The 22,612-nt window shown below is 41.1% G+C and overlaps 1 protein-coding gene across 1 annotated transcript in view; it reads left to right on the top strand.

The window, feature by feature from the left end:
* The window catches only part of hk2 (hexokinase 2), a 35,818-nt gene extending 14,137 nt beyond the window's left edge, over positions 1-21,681 (top strand). Inside the window, exons 8-18 of the mRNA XM_079567332.1 lie at positions 420-581; positions 742-975; positions 3,023-3,327; positions 3,412-3,557; positions 3,635-3,754; positions 9,151-9,246; positions 10,622-10,721; positions 10,923-11,106; positions 17,204-17,359; positions 19,734-19,970; positions 21,374-21,681. Coding sequence (XP_079423458.1) covers positions 420-581; positions 742-975; positions 3,023-3,327; positions 3,412-3,557; positions 3,635-3,754; positions 9,151-9,246; positions 10,622-10,721; positions 10,923-11,106; positions 17,204-17,359; positions 19,734-19,970; positions 21,374-21,521 — 1,888 coding nt within the window. The 3' untranslated portion in view covers positions 21,522-21,681. The remainder of the gene's footprint in view (positions 1-419; positions 582-741; positions 976-3,022; positions 3,328-3,411; positions 3,558-3,634; positions 3,755-9,150; positions 9,247-10,621; positions 10,722-10,922; positions 11,107-17,203; positions 17,360-19,733; positions 19,971-21,373) is intronic.
* Positions 21,682-22,612: the final 931 nt, after the last annotated feature.

Below are 22,612 nucleotides of genomic sequence, written 5' to 3' on the forward strand. Positions count from 1 at the left end.
TTGTTTCATGGGGTAAACGTATCATTATGTTATGTTTACATGTTATGTTTAGATGTCACTTGGCCTATCGCTTCCGTTTGACTTTGATCACCGCTACAAATGCAGCACAATAGCCGTGCCCAAGCACATAATGACACGCACATGTGATAAAAGTAATGCATCAACAAGAAGCAAGGTAAAACTACAATCAAAGACACAGCCTCGGTCTCACTAACCTAAAGAGAGCAGCTTCGTAGCGTCAGGTAAAGCAGCTCACTTTAGTCCAAACTCCGTTTAAATTACGGCGGGTCGGGTTGGTGAGGGTTAGAAAAAAAGCCAAGCATCTCTACCACATTTTATGGCATTCTTGACTTTCACAAGTGCCAGAAAGACGCAGGTAAAAGACTCATTTGTTATGCTGTTTTGTTTTGCCTGTGCAGGTTTGAAAAGATGATCAGTGGAATGTACATGGGGGAGCTGGTGCGCCTGATTCTAGTGAAAATGACCAAACAGGGGCTGCTGTTTCAGGGCAGGGCCACGCCAGAGCTCCTCACAACGGGACACTTCAAAACCAGCTACATCTACACCATCGAGAGCGACAAGTTTGTAAATCTTTTGCTATTGATGCTACTGATTTAGTTCAATTCACACAAATTATTATTTTCATTGTCCAGTATCAAACCAGTCGCATCACAGGATTGAACAAAATGAGACATGTTCCCTCTTTGTAATGAATGCCTCTTACTCCCTCGTGCCGCTTAGTGAGGAGGAGGGTCTGGCAGAGGCCGAGAGGGTCCTGAGGGGTTTTGGTCTGGATCCGACTGTGGAGGACTGCATAGGGACCCAGCGTGTCTGTGAGATCATCTGCACTCGAGCGGCACACTTGGTGGCAGCCACGCTCGCCTCCATCCTGCGGCAGATACGGGACAACAAGGCGGCAGAGAAACTGAGGACTACAATCGGTGTGGACGGATCTGTGTACAAGAATCATCCACAGTAAGGAAACACAAATTAGGGAGCAGTGAGTTTATGTGTGTTTTTTTTTGAGGAGAGTGTTGAATCCAGCGAGACCCTGAGATACTTGAAGTCCTCTACAAGGTCAAGCTCAGTGTCTTCAAGGAACAGATTGGACCGATCAAGTTAAATAGATTTTTTTGTGTGAACGTCATTGACATGGTTTTCTTTTCATTTAGGACGAATTGTTGTATGTCTTCCAAGGCTGCTGTGAGGGTAGATGATGCCTCCTCAGTTGTTTTAGCAGGAGTAAAAAATGACAGCATCATCTGTGTACATTTGAAAGTGGACAATTTGACATTCTTTGTCCACGTATGAATCTCCCCCGGTGATTGTTCAGAATCAGAAAAGGTTTTATTGTCATTGTCAATGATGGCACGTTAACAAAGTGTTCAAAGTGCTGTGGTGCTGACTTTTCTATCAAACACCGACGATGTGTTGAAAAGTCTTACAGTGTTGGGTTTTATGTTTTTGTTCACATATTTGCTAGACTAGAGGTCCATACAATGTCAATACGTATTTGATGTCGGGTCTGACACAAGGCTAGAGCAGCTCTGTAACATGAATGCTGCTTAATAAAATAAAATAAAACTATGGTTAACACTTGACCCTAACACAAAAGGACTCACGATTAAAATACCAAATGCAGCTCCGGGAACACATTTAGCGGAATTTGGATTCCTCTCATACATAGTTTGTACTAAGAGGGCAACGCAAAAGGTGAGCAAACTGATTGTGGAGTCTTTCACACAGTTGCAAACTGTGCAATTGAGCAATTATGACACAATCAGCCTGACCGCAGGAAGAGGCTGTTACGTGAGGGTTGAAATTAGGCTGTTGTACTTTTACAAGAATGATTTAGAGTTTAACACAAATAGTCTCTGATTTATTTTTGTTGTGGAGTTTTTCAAATATTGTCGACTGGACTAGTCAAATGTAAGTCTAGTAGTAACACGAAAGCTAGAGCAGTGGTTCCCTAACAAGGGTCTGTGTCCCACTGGTGGTATTTGAGCTTCTTCATGTAGTACTTAGGGTCATCTGCAACTTTAAGCTTTATTAATTTTTATTAGATATAATTTCATTTATGCTTTGATTATGTATTTAAATGAAATGATTTGTACAGTGTAGATATACTATATATAATCTGCTGTAAGTGTGAGATCACAGCTGCTTTGGTCCAAACTGCTCCAAGCTCCTAACTGCAGAAATATGGTCTGCTGTAGATGTTTATACAGGTTTGTCCCTTAAGACTCAATTGTAAGAGAGACCTGTTTCAGCGTCTTGGCCTTAGTAGCACAGTTACATTGGCATGTTTTACTTATTGTGTAAACATTTATAATAAAGGTTTTAAAGGTAAAATCTACAACAAATACTAGTAGCTGCTGTTCTCACATATGGTTTAAATCAGCACTTAAGAAGAAGCCTAACATGATTACAATAAAAATAAGAGGCTATAATGTAAATGCCATTTCTAATTGGATGATATTTTTAATCACATTCCATCCTTTTGCTTAAGTAAACTAGTTGCAGCTGTACTTTAAACTTTTACTGAAGTATTTTTTCCCTAAGCACTTCTAGTAATGAAATCAAGTACTTTTGACATCTCTGAAAGATAGCGCAAAAATCCTGTACGCATTAACCAGGACAATGACATACAATTTGATAGAATTGATGCCACAGAAGTTGGAACAAAGGAGTTCTTAAAGCGACTTGTATTATGCCTGATGGTTCTGAAGGGCTTCCATGGGCTCATGATGATGGAGACGGTGGACTAGTGGCTTTCAGCTTGTATTAGACTTTACTTAATTTGAGTGCAGCAAAGTTTGGTTCTTTGGTAAATGAATATGTATAATAAAAAGGTTTGATGTTATATACTTCTGCAGTGGTTCAGTGCATTTGGATGTGAAATATTCTTGACGAAGCTCACTTTTATGTGTTTTATGGATTGCGCGCACCTGCTGTTGTATTTCTGTTCCTTTCCACTTCCCAAAACAAGACTAGAGACTAGAGATATATTTTGTTTGTTTAGGTTTTCCAGAAGACTCCACAAGATGGTCCGTCGGCTCGTGCCTGACGTGGACATGCGTTTCCTCCAGTCCCAGGACGGCAGTGGCAAAGGTGCAGCAATGGTGACCGCGGTGGCCTATCGTCTGGCCGTTCAACAGGCCGAACGAAAGCGCATCCTGGACACTCTGCGCTTGAGCCGCGAGCAGCTGCTGGAGGTGAAGGAGAGGATGAGTGGCGCAATGTTGAGAGGGCTGTCCCAGCAAACGCACCAGCAGGCCAGTGTCAAGATGCTGCCCTCCTTTGTTCGCGCAACACCCAACGGGACAGGTACGTAGTTGACAGAGTAAAAACAGTGTCGAGATCCCTGACGTAAAGGTTTTTCCATGTTTCAATCTTTTATGTCTTCTTCAGAGCACGGGGACTTCTTAGCTTTAGACCTTGGCGGCTCCAGCTTTCGTGTGCTGTTGGTCAGAGTGCGAGCAGGAACTAAACATGTCGAGATGAACCAAAAAATATACAGCATTCCACAGGAGATCATGCAAGGCACTGGAGAAGAAGTAACTTTGCTCTAATCTTAAAGTGAACAGCACATGGATGTTTGGTTTACTGCAATGTTTGTGTGTTATTTTTTTAGCTTTTCGACCACATCGTGTCTTCCATCGCCGACTTCCTGGAGTACAAGGGGATGAAGGGGGCGTCATTACCTCTTGGATTTACGTTCTCATTTCCTTGTTATCAAAGCAGGCTGGATGAGGTAAGGCACCATATGCCTTAAAGGGATATTTCAGGATATTTGGCCTAATTTCCTAGTTATCCAGAGTGTTGTTGATTTCTGGTGATTTTTTTTTTTTACAAGTCATGTAGTCCTTATGTTTGAAGAGTTTAGTGGTGCTAGGCTGGTATGGTTGCTGGCAGCTTGCATTAGAAACCTTTTCAAAATCATGGGGTAGTCCTCCAAACGTTGCCATATCTGATTTGTAGAAAGCTCCTTTGTGAATTCCACGTGTAGTAATGCCGGCTGCAGGTACAAACCACTGTAGATCCGGTAACCTAGCAGATCACTCCGCCGCTGCATAGCTTACAACCAGGAAGCTGATGCTGCTCAAATATAAGTTCTGTTAAATGCAAAATGGTTATGTTTCCAAAAAAACAAAACAAAGAAAAAATCTGTCAACACAGACATGTATATTGGTAGTCTGGTGTTATAAGTGATTTGCCTCAGGTGCACTGTGCTTGGGTCAAACTGTTTTTAATGCAGGCTACTAGTTACCATAGACATGTGCTAGCCTAGCACTAGCCTAGCACCACTAAACTCCTCAAATATAAGGACTGCATGAATAAAATATCTCTATATATATATATCTCCAGAAATCAACAACACTGGATAACTAGGAAATGAGGCCCTATGTCAAAAATCTTAAAAATATCCCCTGAACCCATTTAGGCCGGGAAAGCATTGCTACCATTAAACGCTCTTGCGTAATTCTACTATTGAGGCCGGCAAATTTCGGGTATACGGGTGTTTTTGTACCAATTGTCGGTCTTTGAGCCAATGAAATGCACCAGAATAGATCACAACACTTTTTGTTTTCGTGTTATTTGGTGAAATATACGCGGAGATATTCACTTTTTCGGGTTGCAGCCTAATAATTACCATTCTTATTTCCCACATGTTTCTATATAAAACAATTAATTCAATTGTATTTTAAAGAGTGGATGTTGTTTTGGGTTTAGAGACATTTTTGAAGTGACACAATTGCTGAATTTCCAGAAAAAACATTTTAGGCCTAAATGGGTTATTAATATCTTAAAGAGGGGGTATTATCAGTCCCTCCAGGATTTCGCGGGCATTTTTTGTGATTGTTGACCCTTTCCGACACACCCCCTCCACACGCTGTGGCATCATCTCAACACTCTGCTCGTTGTCTCCACACGTATTGAAAGTACGATCGATTCTCGGTGCATTTTCATTTTTATTGTTGGAAAGGAGCTACGCTTTATCACTTTGTGAACAATGGCCACGCAGGATATGATTATCCAGCGTCTGACCCGGAAAGTGACTTTGGAGACGAACCTTCCACACCGCACGCTTGGAAGGGGCTCTTGCCTGAAAAATAACTGCTGTTTGGAGGCTATCTAGTCCATCTTTGCTACTGCCATGCCCTATGGATCTTTAACTATACCTCCATGGACCCCATGGATTATAATCGACTACAGCTCATTGTTGATGAAAAGTCTGCGATAAACCACAAATGTGTAAAGCCAGGCTCATTGTGTGATCATCGTAAAGGCTGCTTCAAGTAGTTGCCTGTTTTATTGACGTTATTTGTGCATAATATGCTGCTTGTTTTCAATGAATGTTCCGAGCTGGCTGTTAGCACCTGTTTTTAATGAGGGAATGATATAATAACATGATGTAAAGCTTGAAAAAGTCGATTTTGCATAATACCCCCCCTTTAACCCCCACCTGAACCAAGCACATTTCTCCAGTTTGGCATTACCCAAATTTAAAAGCATCTTGAAAAAATATCATCAAAATAGTGACAAAAATGAGAATGAAAATGCAGCCACGCAACAAGAATGTGACAAAAAAAGTGACAAAAACACAATGAAAGAGTGACAAAAAAGCAAAGAAAATTGCCAGCTTTGTAAAAAATAGACCACTTCTATTGATAGTCAATATAAAAACTCCAGGGTCCAGTTTTTGTCAAGTGAAGGAGCTGATGTCAAGAGGTCACTGCTGATCAAACAAAGATGGGGCGCCTCTGGTTAAAGGGGGAACAAGTGCATAGTTTTATGAAAGTAACACACAAGTGATATACTGTAGCATATATGGAATGGAAGTTTATTTGTATAGCACTTTTGACCCAAAGCGCTTCAGTGGTATCAATCGTGTGGGTTGATAGGCTAATATCAACGTCCTCCGCGATAACAACGTGTTTTCTCTTTGACCGATACCAAAAATCAGTATTTTTGTTCTGTTTTTTTTATGACCCCAGGAGGAATGATAACAACCTGTGTTGTGGTATCACATGACCAGCTCAATAAAGTGAGGGGAAATATAGGTAATTGTAGTGTGTGAGTAAGTGAGTTGTGGTCGGAGGGGCCAATGGCGCAGATTGGCAGCCTCACTTTCGTCAATCTAGACGAGGGCGAATGTGGCTACAAATAGTAACTTACCATCACCAAGTATGGAGTGAATGAAGAATGCAATGTTAAGAAAAGCACTATATGGTGAAGATGAGACAGTGAAAGCGCTTTACAGCAAGGAACCACTCAACCATACACACTCTCATTCATACACCTATGTACACCGATGTCTTGCCCAAGGACACAAGGACAGTGTGCACCTTCAGGAGGCGGGATTCGAACCCCCGACCTTCTGATTGTGAGACGACCCGCTCTACCAACTCCACCACTGTCGCCCCATAATGCACAAAACAAAAACGCGCTCATCCAGCTCCGATGTGAGAACCTGCTCGTCAACGGTAAAGTTACTCGTAAAACGGTTTCAGTTTCCGTACGCAGCAAAGCAAAACCACGCGCTGTTAAACTCTGAGCTGCAGAGAGAAAGAGAGAGAGCTCCGCGCGTCAGAAATAGAGCAGCGCTGCGTCTTTATGTTAATAATTTCGGCACATTAAACACATCGTGGCTTCTGGCAGGCCACTGACACTAGTGCGCATATTAGTTACATCCGTGATTTAATTTACTGTGCAATCCCTGCAAAGTTTGTAGGTTTGCAAGGCCTACAGAAGACCAGTGCGTGTTTCTGACATGAGGGGGCGTGGCATCACGATGGTGGCTCATCCATCACGATGGACGATGATATCGTCCATCGGCACAACCCAAGGCCACATATTGGAGCGTACACGGGGTAAAGGGCCATGGGTCGGTGGTTAGTTCCACGAAACCTTCGAGTAGCAGAGGTTTAAATTGTGCCTCATGCCTTTATTTATGCTTAAAACCTTGATGCCAGCTCTGTCTCACAATAAAATGCTAGTTGTTAGGTTAGAATTGTGTAGAATTATTACATATTAAATAAAAAGGACCATCTCTGATGATGGGAACCGATTCAGGAAGCTGCCCGAGGGCCACCAAAAATTGGTCTGAGGGCCACGTTTGGCCCGCGGGCCGCACTTTGGACACCCCTGCCCTACACCCTTCCGCTCAGCCCTCAGTGAGGGCACCCTCAGAGGTTCACTTATCAGATATTAGAGATGAGGCCTTTTCCTCTCCCAATAAAATCATAAGTCTATATGACGGTATAGATGTTAAAATGAACACTTAGATGCTCCTAAGTAAACGCGGACCTGCGGTTCATGCGTGTTGCTCGTGGGGCTGCTCTCCGGTGTAACACACCCCTGTTGAGCCTGCATCAATGCTGACTCGCTGTGAAGGAGCTTACCAGCCACTTCCCCTTCACTCCGCAGGCATGCGCAAATTCGGGCGTTCTGCTCTCCCAAATTTCATCCACTGAGCGGTGCGGTGATCAAAAAGAGACCATGCACAATGGAGACTTTTCTTTTCTGTTTTATTGTCTTTGGTGCAGCCCTGTGAGGCAACTCCTGTTGTGATATTGGGCTGTACAAAACCATTGATTGCTTGAGACGCCAGGGGTGAGTGATTTTAAATGTGTTCTGAAAAATAGAATGCTCTTGACTGAAAAATAACTGTTGTTTTGAGGATAACTAGTCCCTCTTTGCTTCTGCCATGCCCTTTGGATCTTTAACTATAGCTATACCCAATACCCCAGTATTTAGTCACACATCCAGCCCATACGTCCGAATAAAGGACGATTATCTGTGCCAGTGGACAATGATTATTCCAGGTTAGCCCCGTTAGCTTGTTACAGTCGCCTACAGCTCATTGTTGATGAAAAGTCTGTAATAGACCACAACTGCGTCATGCCCGGCCCAGTGTGTGATCATCTCAAAGGCTGCTTTATATAGTTACCGGCTTTTATTGACATTATTAGTGCAAGTGTATAATACTTGTTTTCACCTGATCTATGCATGCTAGCTGCTAAGCAGCTAGTTAGCTTCGGGTGAGCTGTTAGCAGCTCGGCTACATGGCTGGATGTTCTCATGTTGAAAACACAGACACGATAAAGCTGTATTGGGCAGAGAGAGCCGTTGGCAGCGGATAGCCGCCTGGCCTTCGAGGCTCCGAGCCGGGGCACAGCGGGGCAGTGAGTGTCCACTGAAGGCAGGCGGCAGACAGAACCGGAAGTTGCAAAGTTGAATGTTACCCTTAATTCAGTGCAAAATTCAATCACTCCACGCCCATGGGATGAAATTTTGTGAGAGCAGAACGCCTGAATTGAGTGTTGGGGCGTATTAGGAGGGAGCAATTAGGGTTTTCCAAAACCATTCCCTTACCCTTCCACTATCCCATTGCACTCTCCGACCACACGGAACGAACCTACCCCTTTATCTTGACAGGTGTAGAATGAGCCCCAGACCTATTCACCACAACTGCCTCTAAAATCCTGCACTGTCACTCAAAAAGTTATTGCTTTGGGTCCGAATTGCAGTCATGCACGAGCTTAAAGGGATATCATAAAGGGAGATCATAATTTTAACCATTTTGCATTTTAAAGAACTTATATTTGAGCAGCATCAGCTTCGTGGTTGTAAGCTACGCAGAGTGATCTGCTAGAAAATAGTCCCTCAAAATGCGATCATTCATGTGATGCAAGGTCAGTTATATTCCAAAAATTATTCTATTGACACATTTATATGTTTAGTCTAGCATTATAAGTGATTTCCCTTAGGTGCACTGTGGAGCAGGGCAGCCTGTTTATAATGCAAGCTAGCTGATACTGTAAGAAATGCGCTACCCTTGCACTAGCCTAGCGCCATGAAACTCTTCCAAAATAAGAACTGCATGAATTACAAAAAAAAATATCTCCAGAAATCAACAACACTCTGGATAACTAGGAAATGAGGCCCTATGTCAAATATCCTGAAATATCCCTTTAATATAGAAGGTGCCATTACATGTTTGACCTGAGGTGGCAGCAGTGAGTACAAAATGGCCAACTTGCATCTAACCCCTTTAAAGATGATATACTATGCACATATTTTTCATGGTTTCTTCTTAACGATTCTTTTCACTGTTTTTTTCTCATTGCAATGTATTTTCCTCAGGGCATTCTTCTGAAGTGGACAAAAGGGTTTAAAGCCAGCGGCAGTGAAGGTCAAGACGTGGTTAAGTTACTGAAAGAAGCCGTTCGCCGCAGAATGGTATGTACCACATACAGACATTAAATACAGTACAATACAAACACATTGTATAACGAGTGGAAAAATGAGCATGGAGTGAATGAATGATGACTGCAGTGTGGCGCTTTCAGAGACTTAATACAGGCTTTTATAGTGCAATACAAGTATAAGGCATTATTATGATTATTATTAAAAACTCTCACTCATTTCTTAGTAAATGGCACCAGGGGCAATGTTCTGTATGTGCCATTGAAACCAGTGCTGTGGGCGTCACATGAATGGTTCGATGTTCAGTCTCGCTGCAAGACGGTTCAGGGTTCAACGTTATCAGGAAACTCTTTAGGTTTACTCCTCATGGAATGCATCGCCTCTGTTTCACATTTCTATCAAGCATGAGAAAAAGACACAGCGTGCACTATGCGCTATAGCCATGAAATGGATTTCTCTCGACATTGTTATCAAAGCCTAAATGAGTGGGATTTCTTTTGTACACTAGGACAAGCTGGTGTATTGCAAAGCATCTTGGACGATAGGCGAAATTTCATACACTTCAACTGCACAGTACAGATGATGATTCATGAGCCTTTGTTTAAAATATAGGCCTAGAAATGATATAGATAAATAGATGTCTACCATAAATCAGTGCTAACTTTGTCAACTAAAATATTAAGTCATAATTTTAGTCAAAAGTAATATTTTTGCTGACTAAAATTGAAATAAAACTAAATTAAAAGTTTTTTATGAGACTAAAACTGAGACTAAAATGTCCAGATATTTTCGTCGTCTAAAATAGGACTAAATGAAAATGAAATGAAGAGACTAAAATCATCCAGACTTCCACTGTGCTTTGTTCATATGGGAGAAGCTCCATTAAGCAGAGGACCTTGATTAATGATTTGCTAATAAATCTTATAAATGCAAAGTCGACTAAATAAATAAATGTTGTCAAAATGAACACTGCCATAAACCAGGTCGAAACGTCAGCTTTTTACCAGTTTAAATGTTAATTCCTCCATAAAATTCTAGATACAATCACATGATGCAAATAAACGCAACCTAATGGATGGCAGAGTTTCTGCTTTACTGCCCTTTGATTTTACAAGATGTTTCATTCACATTAAGGTTTATATTTCTGTAATGAACCTTTTCTTGTGCGTAAAAAAGGAAGGAATTGATCACCACCACTACAGAAGACCTGGGTTTATATAAATAAATTGACACATTGTCTCAGATTAATTAAGCCTGATAGCGCACTTATTATAAGAATAAGAAAAATTGTGATTTATTTATTTTACCATTTTGTATGAATGCAACATTACAATAAACTTTGTAACATGGGCTGTGTTTGAGACACTGAATAAAGAAGAGTAACTGCGTGTTCATCTTGCGTTTTTAGGAATTTGATTTGAGCTTTGTGGCAGTGGTGAATGACACAGTTGGCACCATGATGACCTGTGGATATGAAGATCCACAATGTGAAATGGGACTTATTGTTGGTAAGGTTTATACAAATAAAGTGTACAAAAACAAAAACATAGTAGATGTGGATAACTAAAAGTTGGACTATTGTACAGTCACTGGAATATAATGACACTGCACTATTTGTAAAAAGTCTGTTGTAGAGAGCCAACTGTTTGTTTCCATAATATAAACCTCTGATGTACCTGTATATATAACAGGCAGTGTTCTCTCTCTAGGCACAGGGACTAATGTGTGTTACATGGAAGAAATGAGGAACATTGAGCGGCTCGAGGACGATGAGGGACAGATGTGTGTGAACATGGAGTGGGGGGCTTTCGGTGAAAATGGAGAACTGGATGACTTCTGCACTCACTTCGACCAAACTGTGGATGAGACCTCCTCTACGCCTGGGAAACAGAGGTAAGCTTAAGACTATAATCCGTACCCAGCTTGGCGGTTCAGTATTTGCTCTGAGTAGTGCAGGTTTTGTTTGTGTCCTTTATTATTTCTAACATTTTACTGAAAGATGAATAATATGTATTACCCAGTTTTGTTAAAACAATCCATTTGCAGTTGTTTCTGATGCTTTCCCTGCAAACAAGTGGCACTTCCTGCTGCTCTGTGCCACATTCTTTTTTCAGTGACAGGATTGGCCAATAATGCTGTTGATTAAAACACACCACGCGATTATTGAGATTAAAATGCAATTAGATTGAAATTGCGATTAATTGCCCAGCCCTAGAAGAACATGTTTGTGGTGGTCACTAACTTTCAAACTTTAAACCTGCACTACCTTAATCACAGGTTTACAGTCGAAGGTAGTAAAATAATGTTGCCTAGATGTGTTTCTAGCACACATAGACACTCACATCCTGATTGTTCACTTGAGGTAATTATAAGCACGTCTCAGCCGGAGTTCATAGTGACACAGGCGTAAACAAGACGGACAGCTAATGCCAACACTGTGCTAAGTAATATAGCCTCTTAACTTCTTGGTTTGTGCTGAAGGAAAATGAACTATATTTAGACACACAACATCACACGTACATGGTCCGTATTTCTTTCACAAATGTCAAGTTTACAATGTACGACGCTAATGCATGCTTTTATCACCAATCATATCGACTACTGTAATGCCCTGCTTTCTGGTCTTCCCAAAAAGAGTATCTCAGGTTTACAACGTTTACAAAACTCAGCAGCTCGTGTCCTGACGAAGACCAGGAGGCGGGACCACATTACACCGGTTTTAGAATCACTGCATTGGCTCTCCATGTGTTTCAAGATCAACTTTAAAGTTCTTGAATGGTTTTTAAATGTCTCAAGCGCTTTATAAATAAAGTTTGATTGATTGATTGATTGATTGATTGATATACTAGCGCACTATATTCTTCTATTGCAGCTAGAAATCCCTTTAAATTCTATATACTACCTCATCTATGACAATCTTTATGATTTGCTAATTGCAACTTTTTATATTGTCATTTTGTGATGCATCTTTATGTGCATCGCCCTTATTTTGATACTTCCCAATTCCCAAGCCAATTCGCACCTATTGTCGCTTGCACATCACAGTGATTACACTGACGCATTGAGACCATAAATATACAATTCAGGAGATATAAAGCCATTCGTTGCTTAAAACACATTTTTATGCAAAAGTTTTTAACACTGTCTAGCACATATCTGGCCAAATCTAAGCTGTTAGTGCTTTGCTGTTTTGTATATTGTGTTTTGTTTCTTATTATTATATTTATATGTTGTTGTTTTTTTCTCTGTACTGTAGACCTTTTGTGAAGCACTTTGGTCAACAGCAGTTGTTTTAAATGTGCTATATAAATAAATTTGATCAATATCAATCAATATTTGTTCAATATTGAACCTCAGTCAGTGACTGACATTACAGGCCTAAATATTTAAAGTCTATTGTTTCTATCAAAATAAAGTTTAGAACTACTACGCCGAAGATGATAAAATTGCTTTCAAAAAGGTACATTACCAGCTCGTGTCCCCGTGAAGCTCTATGTTTTGATTTGCATGTGCCTTGTCTGCACAATAATCAAGCAATCAATCAACCTTTATTTGTATTTTACAACAGCACCCACTGAACCAAAGTGCTTTATATAAGTGCAATGTAATGAAAAACAATTTTAGCACAAAATATTTAAGAAAACACATAAATGAATGGGACATACATATTTTGAGCTTTGACAAAATGTGCCTCATGGCACAAACAAAAACTTCTGGAGCGACAAATCAGAGCTTTCAAAAGTTGTTGATGACTGCAGCACCAGGGTCCATCTTTAGCCAGCCAGAACACACGCTTTTCCTATTCTATAGTCTGGGACTTAACACTGTCTGTGATTTCCAATGGGCATGATTGACATAATTGACTAAAGTTTTAGTCATCGGTCCAGAGAGAGACACTTTTACCCAAACTACAGTCATTGTCTTTTAATCCTTCCTCACAGGTGAAGAACCTGGGTGTAATTTTTGACTCTGAGCTGACTTTTATTCCACACATTAAGAATATCACAAAGATAGGTTTTTACCTACTTACTTTTATTTATTTATATTTATTTATTTTAATATTTTTTTGGCTCTTCCAGTTTCCTCTGGAGGAGCCCTCTGCCTCAGGAGCAGTGATTGGCTGTGGCTGCTGGGGTGCTGTCTTGTGGGTGTCTGGATGGAGGTGTGGTGTTTCTACTGCGCCTTGTCCAGCCACCCTGTGTTGGTCCCTGTGGCTGCAGCCGAGGTGCCGCTCCCGATGCAGATGGCTCCTTGGATGGTGTTTCCTTACCTGGTTTATCTGTACCCAGCCTTATCTTAGCCTTTGTCCATAGTCTCCACTGTTTTACCTTGAATGTGTGTTGTGTGCTTGTCTGGTGTGTCTCTGGGGAGGTGGGTGGGGAGAATGTGAATGCGACAATGTGTTTGTATTTGTGGAAGGAGGTGGGTGTGAGAGAATTTTTTTAAATCTATAAAGCACTTTGTGTTACATGACATGTATGAAAAGCGCTATACAAATAAAATTGATTGATTTATTGACAGGCAGATTAATCAGACAACACAATTCATGAACCAAGACAAACATATGGCTTACCATGTGTAGGCAGCAAATTTGTGGGTTGTGAAGTGCTATTATTTACGCATGACCAGTGTTGGTAGTTACACAAAAATACTTTGAAGTTTTAGTCAATATTCCATGTTTTTGCTGTCGTCAATAACATGAAACCTAAAAGCGTCACAAATACTATAGGTATGCACTTATATATTTTTCAAAAACTAAAACACATAGTTAGGCCCGAACGCCATCAGGGCTGGCGAAGGGCCTCTTGTAATGGGGCTTCGCTCAGCGCACTCCCCCAAAGTGCGTGGAGGGCTACTTTAAGAGCATTAAGTTGTTCCAGGGCTACCAGTTAAAAACAAATCCTAAAGACTTAAACGTACACTGTTCACTTATAGGATATTGACCCCATATTATATTAAAATAGCTTTATTTTAAACTCATACTGAGTCACAAGAACCAAAATAACTGTAATTTGAAGAATTAGATTCAAGAAAATGAAGTGTTTTACACTTTAGAAAAAGTCCCAAGGGCTACTGGACATGCCCCAAAGGGCCTGGGTGCCCGCGGGCACCACGTTGGTGACCCCTGCTCAGGAGTCTCCCGAACATCAAGGTGTAAGACCCTCCAGAGGCTGCAGTTGTGCATAAACCTTCTATCCGGCCTCCCCTAAACTGTTCATTGAAGCTCATGAACAGAAACGGCTGCAGTGGCTCAGAAATACATGAAGACTCATTTTCAAACAGTCGTGTTCACTGATGAGGCCGTGTGACCCTGGATGGTCAGATCAATGGAGTAGTGGATGGTTGGTGAATGGCCAAAATGTCCCAACAAGGCTGTGACGTCAGTAAAGAGGTGGCTGAGTCAGAATCATGGGGAGAGAGCTGGTCGACCCCTTTAGGATCGCTGAAGGTGTGAAAATGACTTCTTTCTGAGTGACCACTGTCTTCTATGCTACAAAAAGAATAGTCGAGTTTTCCCAAACAAAATCGTCTTCATCATGACAACGCACCATGTCCTGCTGTAAAGAAAACCTCTGCATCACTGGCTGCTATGGGCATAAAAGGAGAGAAACTCATGATGTGGACCCCATCCTTCCCTGACCTCGACCCTGTTGAGAACCTTTGGAGCCTCAACAAGAAAAACATCTATGAGGGTGGGAGGCAGTTTTCATCCAAACAGCAGCTCTGGGAGGCTATTCTAACATCCTGCAAAGAAATCCAAGCAGAAACTGTCCAAAAACTCACAAATTTAATGGATTTAAGAATTTTGAAGCTGCTCAAAGAAGGGCTCCTATGGTAAAATATAACTTGACCTATGGAGATGTTTTGGATTGAAATAGGATTTGATTTCAGTAAATATGACCTCCTAATGCTACAAATACAACAAATGACCATTTTCAGTTAATTACAAACTTTAAAATGTATTGAAACGATGAGTTGCATAATAATTTGGAACAGTAGATTTTGAGTTTTTTACTCTATTTATTTTTGGAAAAAAATGCTGTTGTCACTGGGGGATTTTTTCAACCACATTTAAATGATCCTCGTCCAGTTAAAGACTTGAAAATGATGCTGACTCTCATTTGAGTTGACAGTTTAGGAAATCAGAGAAAAATGTCATTTGCATAATAATTTGGAACTCAGTGTACACATATTTCTCTGTATAATGTATAAATTAAGAGCAGAGTTCTCAACATTGTCTAAAACTAAGACCCTAGGGAAGCTTTGGGCAGGGCGGTCTTCGAGGGCCGATAATTGCCGCTTGCGGCTATATTTGGCGTCTGTTTTCATGTGACATCATCTGCGTTAGGGTGCATGAAACGCCCCAATGTCAACCAATTATGATGATTAAAACATTCCTTTGGTCATAAAAAGAATTTCTACCATTTTTTGTAAAATTCCAACATTGTTTAGGGGGTCCACCTCAATAAGCAAGATTTGCGTTATGAAGCATATGCAATATTCATTAGCTGAATGTTATGTGCTGTTGATCTCTTTACTTATTTCATATTTTACAATGGTATTGAATTTGATAAAATAACTAGTCTTCGCTTGTTTATTCAGTTGTTTGTGAAGTCTGCAATCTTTGAAAGTGAGTTTTTACCAAATATTTTGTATTAAACCTTCACAAACTGTTATTACAGGGCTGTTAGATTTAGCACATTTTGACTGTTAACACATTGAGTGCCGCGCTGTTTTGGGGATTTAGCTGTTGAGTGCCAACAATCCAGACCATTTTTTGATCTTGGAAGCTAAGCAGGGTCAGTCCTGGTTAGTACTTGGATTGGAGACCGCCTGAGAATACCAGGTTCTATAAGCTTTTACCTCCTGTCCAGGCTGGGGCTAAGACCTCCAGTCCTAACAGCTCCAAGCTGGGTCTGATGCCTCGTGCCCGGTCCTAACAGCCTCAGGAAGGGTCTGAGACCTCCATCCCGCTCCCGACCGCTCCAGGCGGGGGCAGAGACCTCCAGCTTGCTCCTGATGGCTCCAGGCCGGGTCTGATGCCTTGGGCCTGGTCCTAACAGCCTCAGGAGGGGTCTGAGACCTCCATCCCGCTCCCGACAGCTCCAGGCTGGGGCAGAGACCTCCATCCCGCTCCCGACAGCTCCAGGCTGGGGCAGAGACCTCCAGCCTGCTCCTGACAGCTCCAGGCCGGGTCTGGACCACCTAAATGTACTTCAAACTTCACCAAACTTTGTCATACATTTTCTTTTTTTATATGTAGCAAAACTAGACTAGCTGAAGCTGAAGTTAAAAAAAATATTGGGCGTATGATGCACCCTAATGTGCGTACCTACTATTTTGTTCATATTGGATGACTTGACCTCTTCTAAATACATCGTCTGTAACAACCTCTACAATCCTGTTGTTGAACTGAATCTCTAATGCATAGGAAGGTCTCCATGCAAACAAACAGCAGCCCGGGTCATACCGGAAATCCCTCCCACACTTCATACTTACATGTACATAGATATACATAGCGATGTGCACGTATTTTTCTTTTTGTTTTTGATTACAATCTGGCCCCGAAGACAATTTTGAGAGAATGTTGAGACATTTTTAATACGCAAACCAGGGATCAAACACCTGAGTGCCATTAGAATACTGAAAATACTTTCAATGACTTCAGAATTTCCTGGAGGATGCCCCAGATCCCCACATTGGGACAGATATCATGAACAACACTGTGAATTGAAGACATTGGGCTTTTACTTTGGGCCACAATTGGGAGGTTCAGCCCCTGGACTTATGATAAGGAATAAAATTGGCCCGCCACAAAGGTAGCTTGCCTACCCCTGTTCTATTGTAATTTAAAAAATCCAAAAGCAGCGCTTTTCCAGGTATGGTCTACAGACATAATATGATTGGATCTTGTTTGTTCTTTACACAAGGAGAACTGTTTGCGAGAGCTTATCTCACTACTTTTTCTTTCTTTCTTTTTTTTGCACAGGTATGAGAAGCTGATCAGCGGCATGTACCTGGGAGAGATTGTGAGAAATGTTTTGATGGAGCTCACGAACAAGGGGCTACTGTACCGAGGGAAGGTCTCTGAGCGTCTTAAGACACACGGAATCTTTGAGACCAAGTTCCTGTCTCAGATTGAAAGGTAAACAATGACTACGTTTACAGGTGTAACCGGGTGGGGCCAGGGGTCCCCTCGATAGTGTATTAGTCGCCCAATTTTAAAGGGGCTAGATGCAAGTTAGCCATTTTATACTCACTACTGCAACCTCAGGTCATACGTGTAACTGCGCTTTCTATATTAAGCTCGTGCATGACGGCACTTCGGACCCAAATTAACACCTTTTTGAGTGACAGTGCAGGATTTTAGAGGTAGTTGTGGTGAATATGTCTGAGCTCATTCTACACATTAGGGCATCGTTGGAACATGTAGGGGGAGGAAAATACATAATTTTGACATTTTTAAACTCTGTATAGTCCCTTTAACCTTAGCTTCTGTTTCAAATAATATTGGTCGAAACAGAGGCAGAGGCACAACTTAAAGCAGTACTGAGTTTTACTAAGCAGTACTAACTTGTTTACCTTAATAAATCCTTTACGTAGTCCCTCTGGGGTTAACAAGTGTTGATGGGATGATTGGGGGGCCTTTCATCTCCCCCTGGTGTCTCTGGCCAGAAAACCACACTTGCAGCTTTGCGGCCTCCGGGTCGGAGTCACCAATACACTCTATAGAATATAGAATTTCTCTAGAATCACGAAGAAGAAGCTAATGGGCAAAGCTGACTGAGGGCTAGCGCCACTTAAACAGTATTTACAGCCAGGTTTGAGTGAAAAAAATGATCTCCATTGTGTAATTGGATGTACAATATCCCTCTCTCCCTTTGTCTTTTCTGTCAACGTAGTGTTTACTCTCACGGACAATTAATGAGTGAAAAAACGCAACATGCTACGACGCCTGCAGTGGTGCTTATGGCCTCTGGAGGCATGAGTTATTTAGTACTGCTTTAAGTTTTAATTATTATTAATTATTAAGAAATTCACACTCGTTCATTTTACTTAATCTAATTTTAAAATGGGAAAACATCACACTTTATTTCTGGGGTCGCTCATGTAGAAATGAGGATGGGGGGAATTTCTGGTGAGATGCTGGACATATGAAAAGATGTCCTCACGCAGCTCAGGAACATGTTTTGCTGTTAGTCGTTGAATTCAAAACCAGAGAACGTGACATTTGTGGCTCTGGATCATTCAGTGTTTGGAACGTGCTCCAAGACTAAAACTGGGCTTACTCTGTGACATCTATGGGGCGATTTTGAACATGCCAACTGCGACTGACTCTCATACAAAGAAAGCCCAAGCCCACGGAGGTGTTTTACACTGTAAAGAGCGATAACACACACGGCTGACCTGCACACATTGTACGAGTGACATGAACCAAGCCTGTGAGGCTTGGTTCTGCTGGGCTGGGTCTGATTATATTGCATTATGCATGTCTTAGTTTTGGAAAGAGCGTTCTAACTATTTTCTGATTGTTTTTGAGTAAAACTTTTGACCTAATGAAACCACAGACATCGCGTGTTACGGCGTAAATTCAGCCCATGTAATGAGGCTTATTAACAGACTATAGCTCAGTTGTAATCCAAAAATGTGAAGATCTCTGCGGATATTTGACCAATCAACAGGAGACAAAAAGTGTTTTTGTGCTGATAATCCACTCTCTAAGCTTAAAGTACCACATATGAGTGAAGTCTTTGTGAAAGATCTCAGAATTAGAACACAAAGGTTAAGTGGAATCAACTTGGCCAACATGGGTCAGAAAACTCTTTGACGATGCGATTTTCAGTCAGAAGTTTATTGTGTGCAGCTAATCGTGGGTCGTAGTTTCATTTCCGCTGTGACCGCTCGTGTTCCCACATAGTTTACGCCTGTAAAGCTCCTGAAAAGTGAATTTGAGTGAATGGTCTCCATGGAAACAAACAGCAGCCCCGGTCATACCGGAAATACCACACTTCATGCAAGGGTTCATGGGGCGGAGGACTAAGGTGGATAGAAATGACCAGAAGCTGGTAGTACTCAGTTACATACTTACATGTACATAGATATACATAGCGATGTGCATGTATTTTCTTTGTGTTTTTGATTACAATGTCTGAACTGGCATATCCCATAATATTGTTAGATAATACAGGCATAATATTAATATTTTTATTTATTGAGAGCTTTTGTAGCAAGTGAATGTCTCCATTGTGAGATCAATAAAGTTCTTCTCTCTCATATTTTGTAACTATACTTTAAGATTTGTATTTCGATAACAGCTTGTAGGATCCTGACTCCTGCTGTGATCTCCTCTGAGTCATGCGCTACATAAGGATTTACAAAGCTCTAAAATAGTCTCTGCCTGAGCAATGAACTTGCCTCTTTCTCATTCACAGCATGCCATTCAAACATCGAGTTCCCATTCATCCCCCATTCACTGTATCGCCTGCTTGAATTCCTGTTCTCTTTGTATCCCTGCGCAGTGACCGTTTGGCGATGAGGCAGGTGCGCTCCATTTTGCAACATCTGGGCCTGACCGGATCCACGTGTGACGACAGCGTTTTGGTGAAGGAGGTGTGCACCGTCGTGTCTCGGAGAGCGGCTCAGCTCTGCGGCGCCGGGCTCGCCGCAGTTGTGGACAAAATCCGGGAAAACCGAAACCTAAACCACCTCTCGATCAGCGTGGGAGTGGACGGGACGCTGTACAAGACGCATCCGCAGTGAGTAAAACAATTCCAGGAGTTTCTCAGTGCTTTGTCAAAGGGTACATCTTAAAAATAATATAATTTGAGCATATTATAGTTAAAAATTCATACAGATGATTGGACAGGAAGCGGCAGTGCAGACAACTCCCCAATATCTTTCTATTTGTTTGAAATACACTTTTATCTGCAGTTATTTGTATGTTTTGAACTATTTTGGGGTTTTAGATAGGCCTCAGCCTATCTTCAGCACGAGCAACTGGAGCTTCAATGTAAAAAAGTTGGTAAACAAGGATTACTATAACCAGAGGAGTAAAGTACAAAATACACAACAACTTAGCGACTTTATTGATCTCACTCTGGAGAAAAGAGAGACATGGACACTTTTTTCATTCACAGCAGCCACTTTTAAGAAAGTCGTTTGTTAGTGGTATCGGTTAATATCGGATATCGGCAGATACTCAAAGCCCAAGTATCGGTATTGGTATCAGAAGCAATATAGCTGAATCGATGCATCTCTAGTTATGCATAAATTGCTAACATGTAATAAGCAAATGTGATTAGCCTTCAGGTTTAGTAATGCCCAGACCAATGATTTGAAGCAACTGAAAAATAATGTGTAATTGTATTTAATAGCTCTGCTCTCAACTCGAGTTCAACAATGGCATTTTCACCTTACCAGGAGATTGTCTTGAGGAGGAAGTGCATGTGTGACTTAAAGTGTGTTTCAAGGAAATATTGATGGCTGTGGTTGTCATAAACCACAGCCAGCATAATTAGCTTTTTAATGATTGTGACTCTAATATACCGTAAATTCTCTAATACTGGCCTGTATTCCATTAGCGGCCGGGTCTCTAACAGTGGCCCGGTTTGCGGCTGGCGGAGGCAAATTAAAGCCGGTCTCTAAAACAGGCCGGGGCTTTTAGATCAATAAAGTATCATCTTATCTTATCTTATCTTATCTTATTAGAAACTATAGCGGTAGAAATATCGTGTAAAAGATAACTCTTGTGCAGGAAGTAAACAAACGGGAACCCGGGCCGAGGGGAACGCTGCAGAGTGGAGCTGATCCGAGCGTAACTTTGACACAGATTTAGCCACTTTTCAAACCTCCTGTGACTATATTTGGAAACAGGGCAAACAACAAATGTTGTGTGACCCTCCGCGAGTCCCGTGCAGGGCTCTAGGTGGTAGGAGAGCTGACCAGGCTGCTGTGTGCTCCGTTCATTTTTTATTTATTTTTCTCAGATGTCTCATAAACTACTAAATTTCAAACCCCAAAGTATCACAGTACAGCTCCCTGAAAGTTACGAAACAGAAGAATGCAAGGAGTGCGTAAGGGAAGTTGGGAATAAGTTTGGACCGCAGGTAACAGATCATATCGGCCTGATATTCCAACTGTGTTTTTTTCTTCCCCGCAGCTTCTCCAGCATCATGCAGGAGACTCTACAGGATTTGGCACCTCAGTGCAAAGTCTTGTTCCGTAAGTCTGAAGATGGAAGCGGAAAGGGAGCGGCACTGATCACTGCTGTGGCCTGCAGGGTGCGACAAGAGCAGGCCGAAAACTGAAGCAAAGCAGAGTCTGTGTGGGTCAAAAGCAGTAGTTCTAAACTGGTGCTTCGGGACACACCTTCAACCAACCATGACAGGTCACAGCACCCCCTGAAAATATTCATATCACTTAAAGGCCAAAAACTTGCAGTTTGACCCCACCAATATATAATATCAAAATACATCTTCAGTTTCGGTTTCGGTTCGGTTTATTTCGGTTTGGTCATTTACAAATGATTCAAAACATTCAAAACATAAAAGTCAAGCAATGAACACAATAAATGAGCAGGCAGGAGCTAAAGCTTATTGTGCCTGCCCTTCACTTTTAAATCATAAATGCAGCACGTTAATGGTAACAACCATCCGATCGCAGAATTAACACAGGTGGACCATTGTCCGCTCCAGAAGCATATTTAATTCCTTTTCATTCTGTTTTCTTAGTGTGTAGAATGTACTTGTGGTTGATTAAATATATATGTTCCTCTAAGATTATAGTTAGTTTCTCGCTGGGTAAACAATATTTGCAAGCATTTAGGAATTTCATTATGTTGAGCTTGGTAAAGATAGAACTTCACATTTTTGGATTGGATAAACAGTGAATGACTTGGTGAATTGTAAGGTGCATGATTAATTAATCTGATAATCTTCTTTTGTAATGGGAAAATTGGATTTGTTCCAGTTTTATAAATATTTCCCCATATCTCTATACCATACGCTATGTATGGTGTGACAAGAGAACCATAAAGTAAATGTAATGCATGTTCAAAATATATTGTAACTTATACAAAATTGCAATTGTTTTTGATACTTTCTTTTGCATGTTTAAAATATGTGGTTTCCATGTCATTTTACAATCAATAATCACTCTATATGATTTACTCTTTCTATTTCATTTTCATTAATATTGATCCTGATCGTTTTATCTAAATTCAGTGACAATTTATTCACGTCAAACCAATTCTTTAGTTTATATGATTCTCTTTCTACCATCAACACAAGCTCCATAAGATTTGGGCCAAAGCAATATATCGTTGTATCGTCCGCGAAGAGAATAAAATTAAGAACATCCGATGCTTTACAAATATCATTTATATATAACAAAAATAACT

The sequence above is a fragment of the Gobius niger genome (assembly GCF_951799975.1).
Source record: "Gobius niger genome assembly, chromosome: 1".
Classification (NCBI taxonomy): Eukaryota; Metazoa; Chordata; class Actinopteri; order Gobiiformes; family Gobiidae; genus Gobius; species Gobius niger.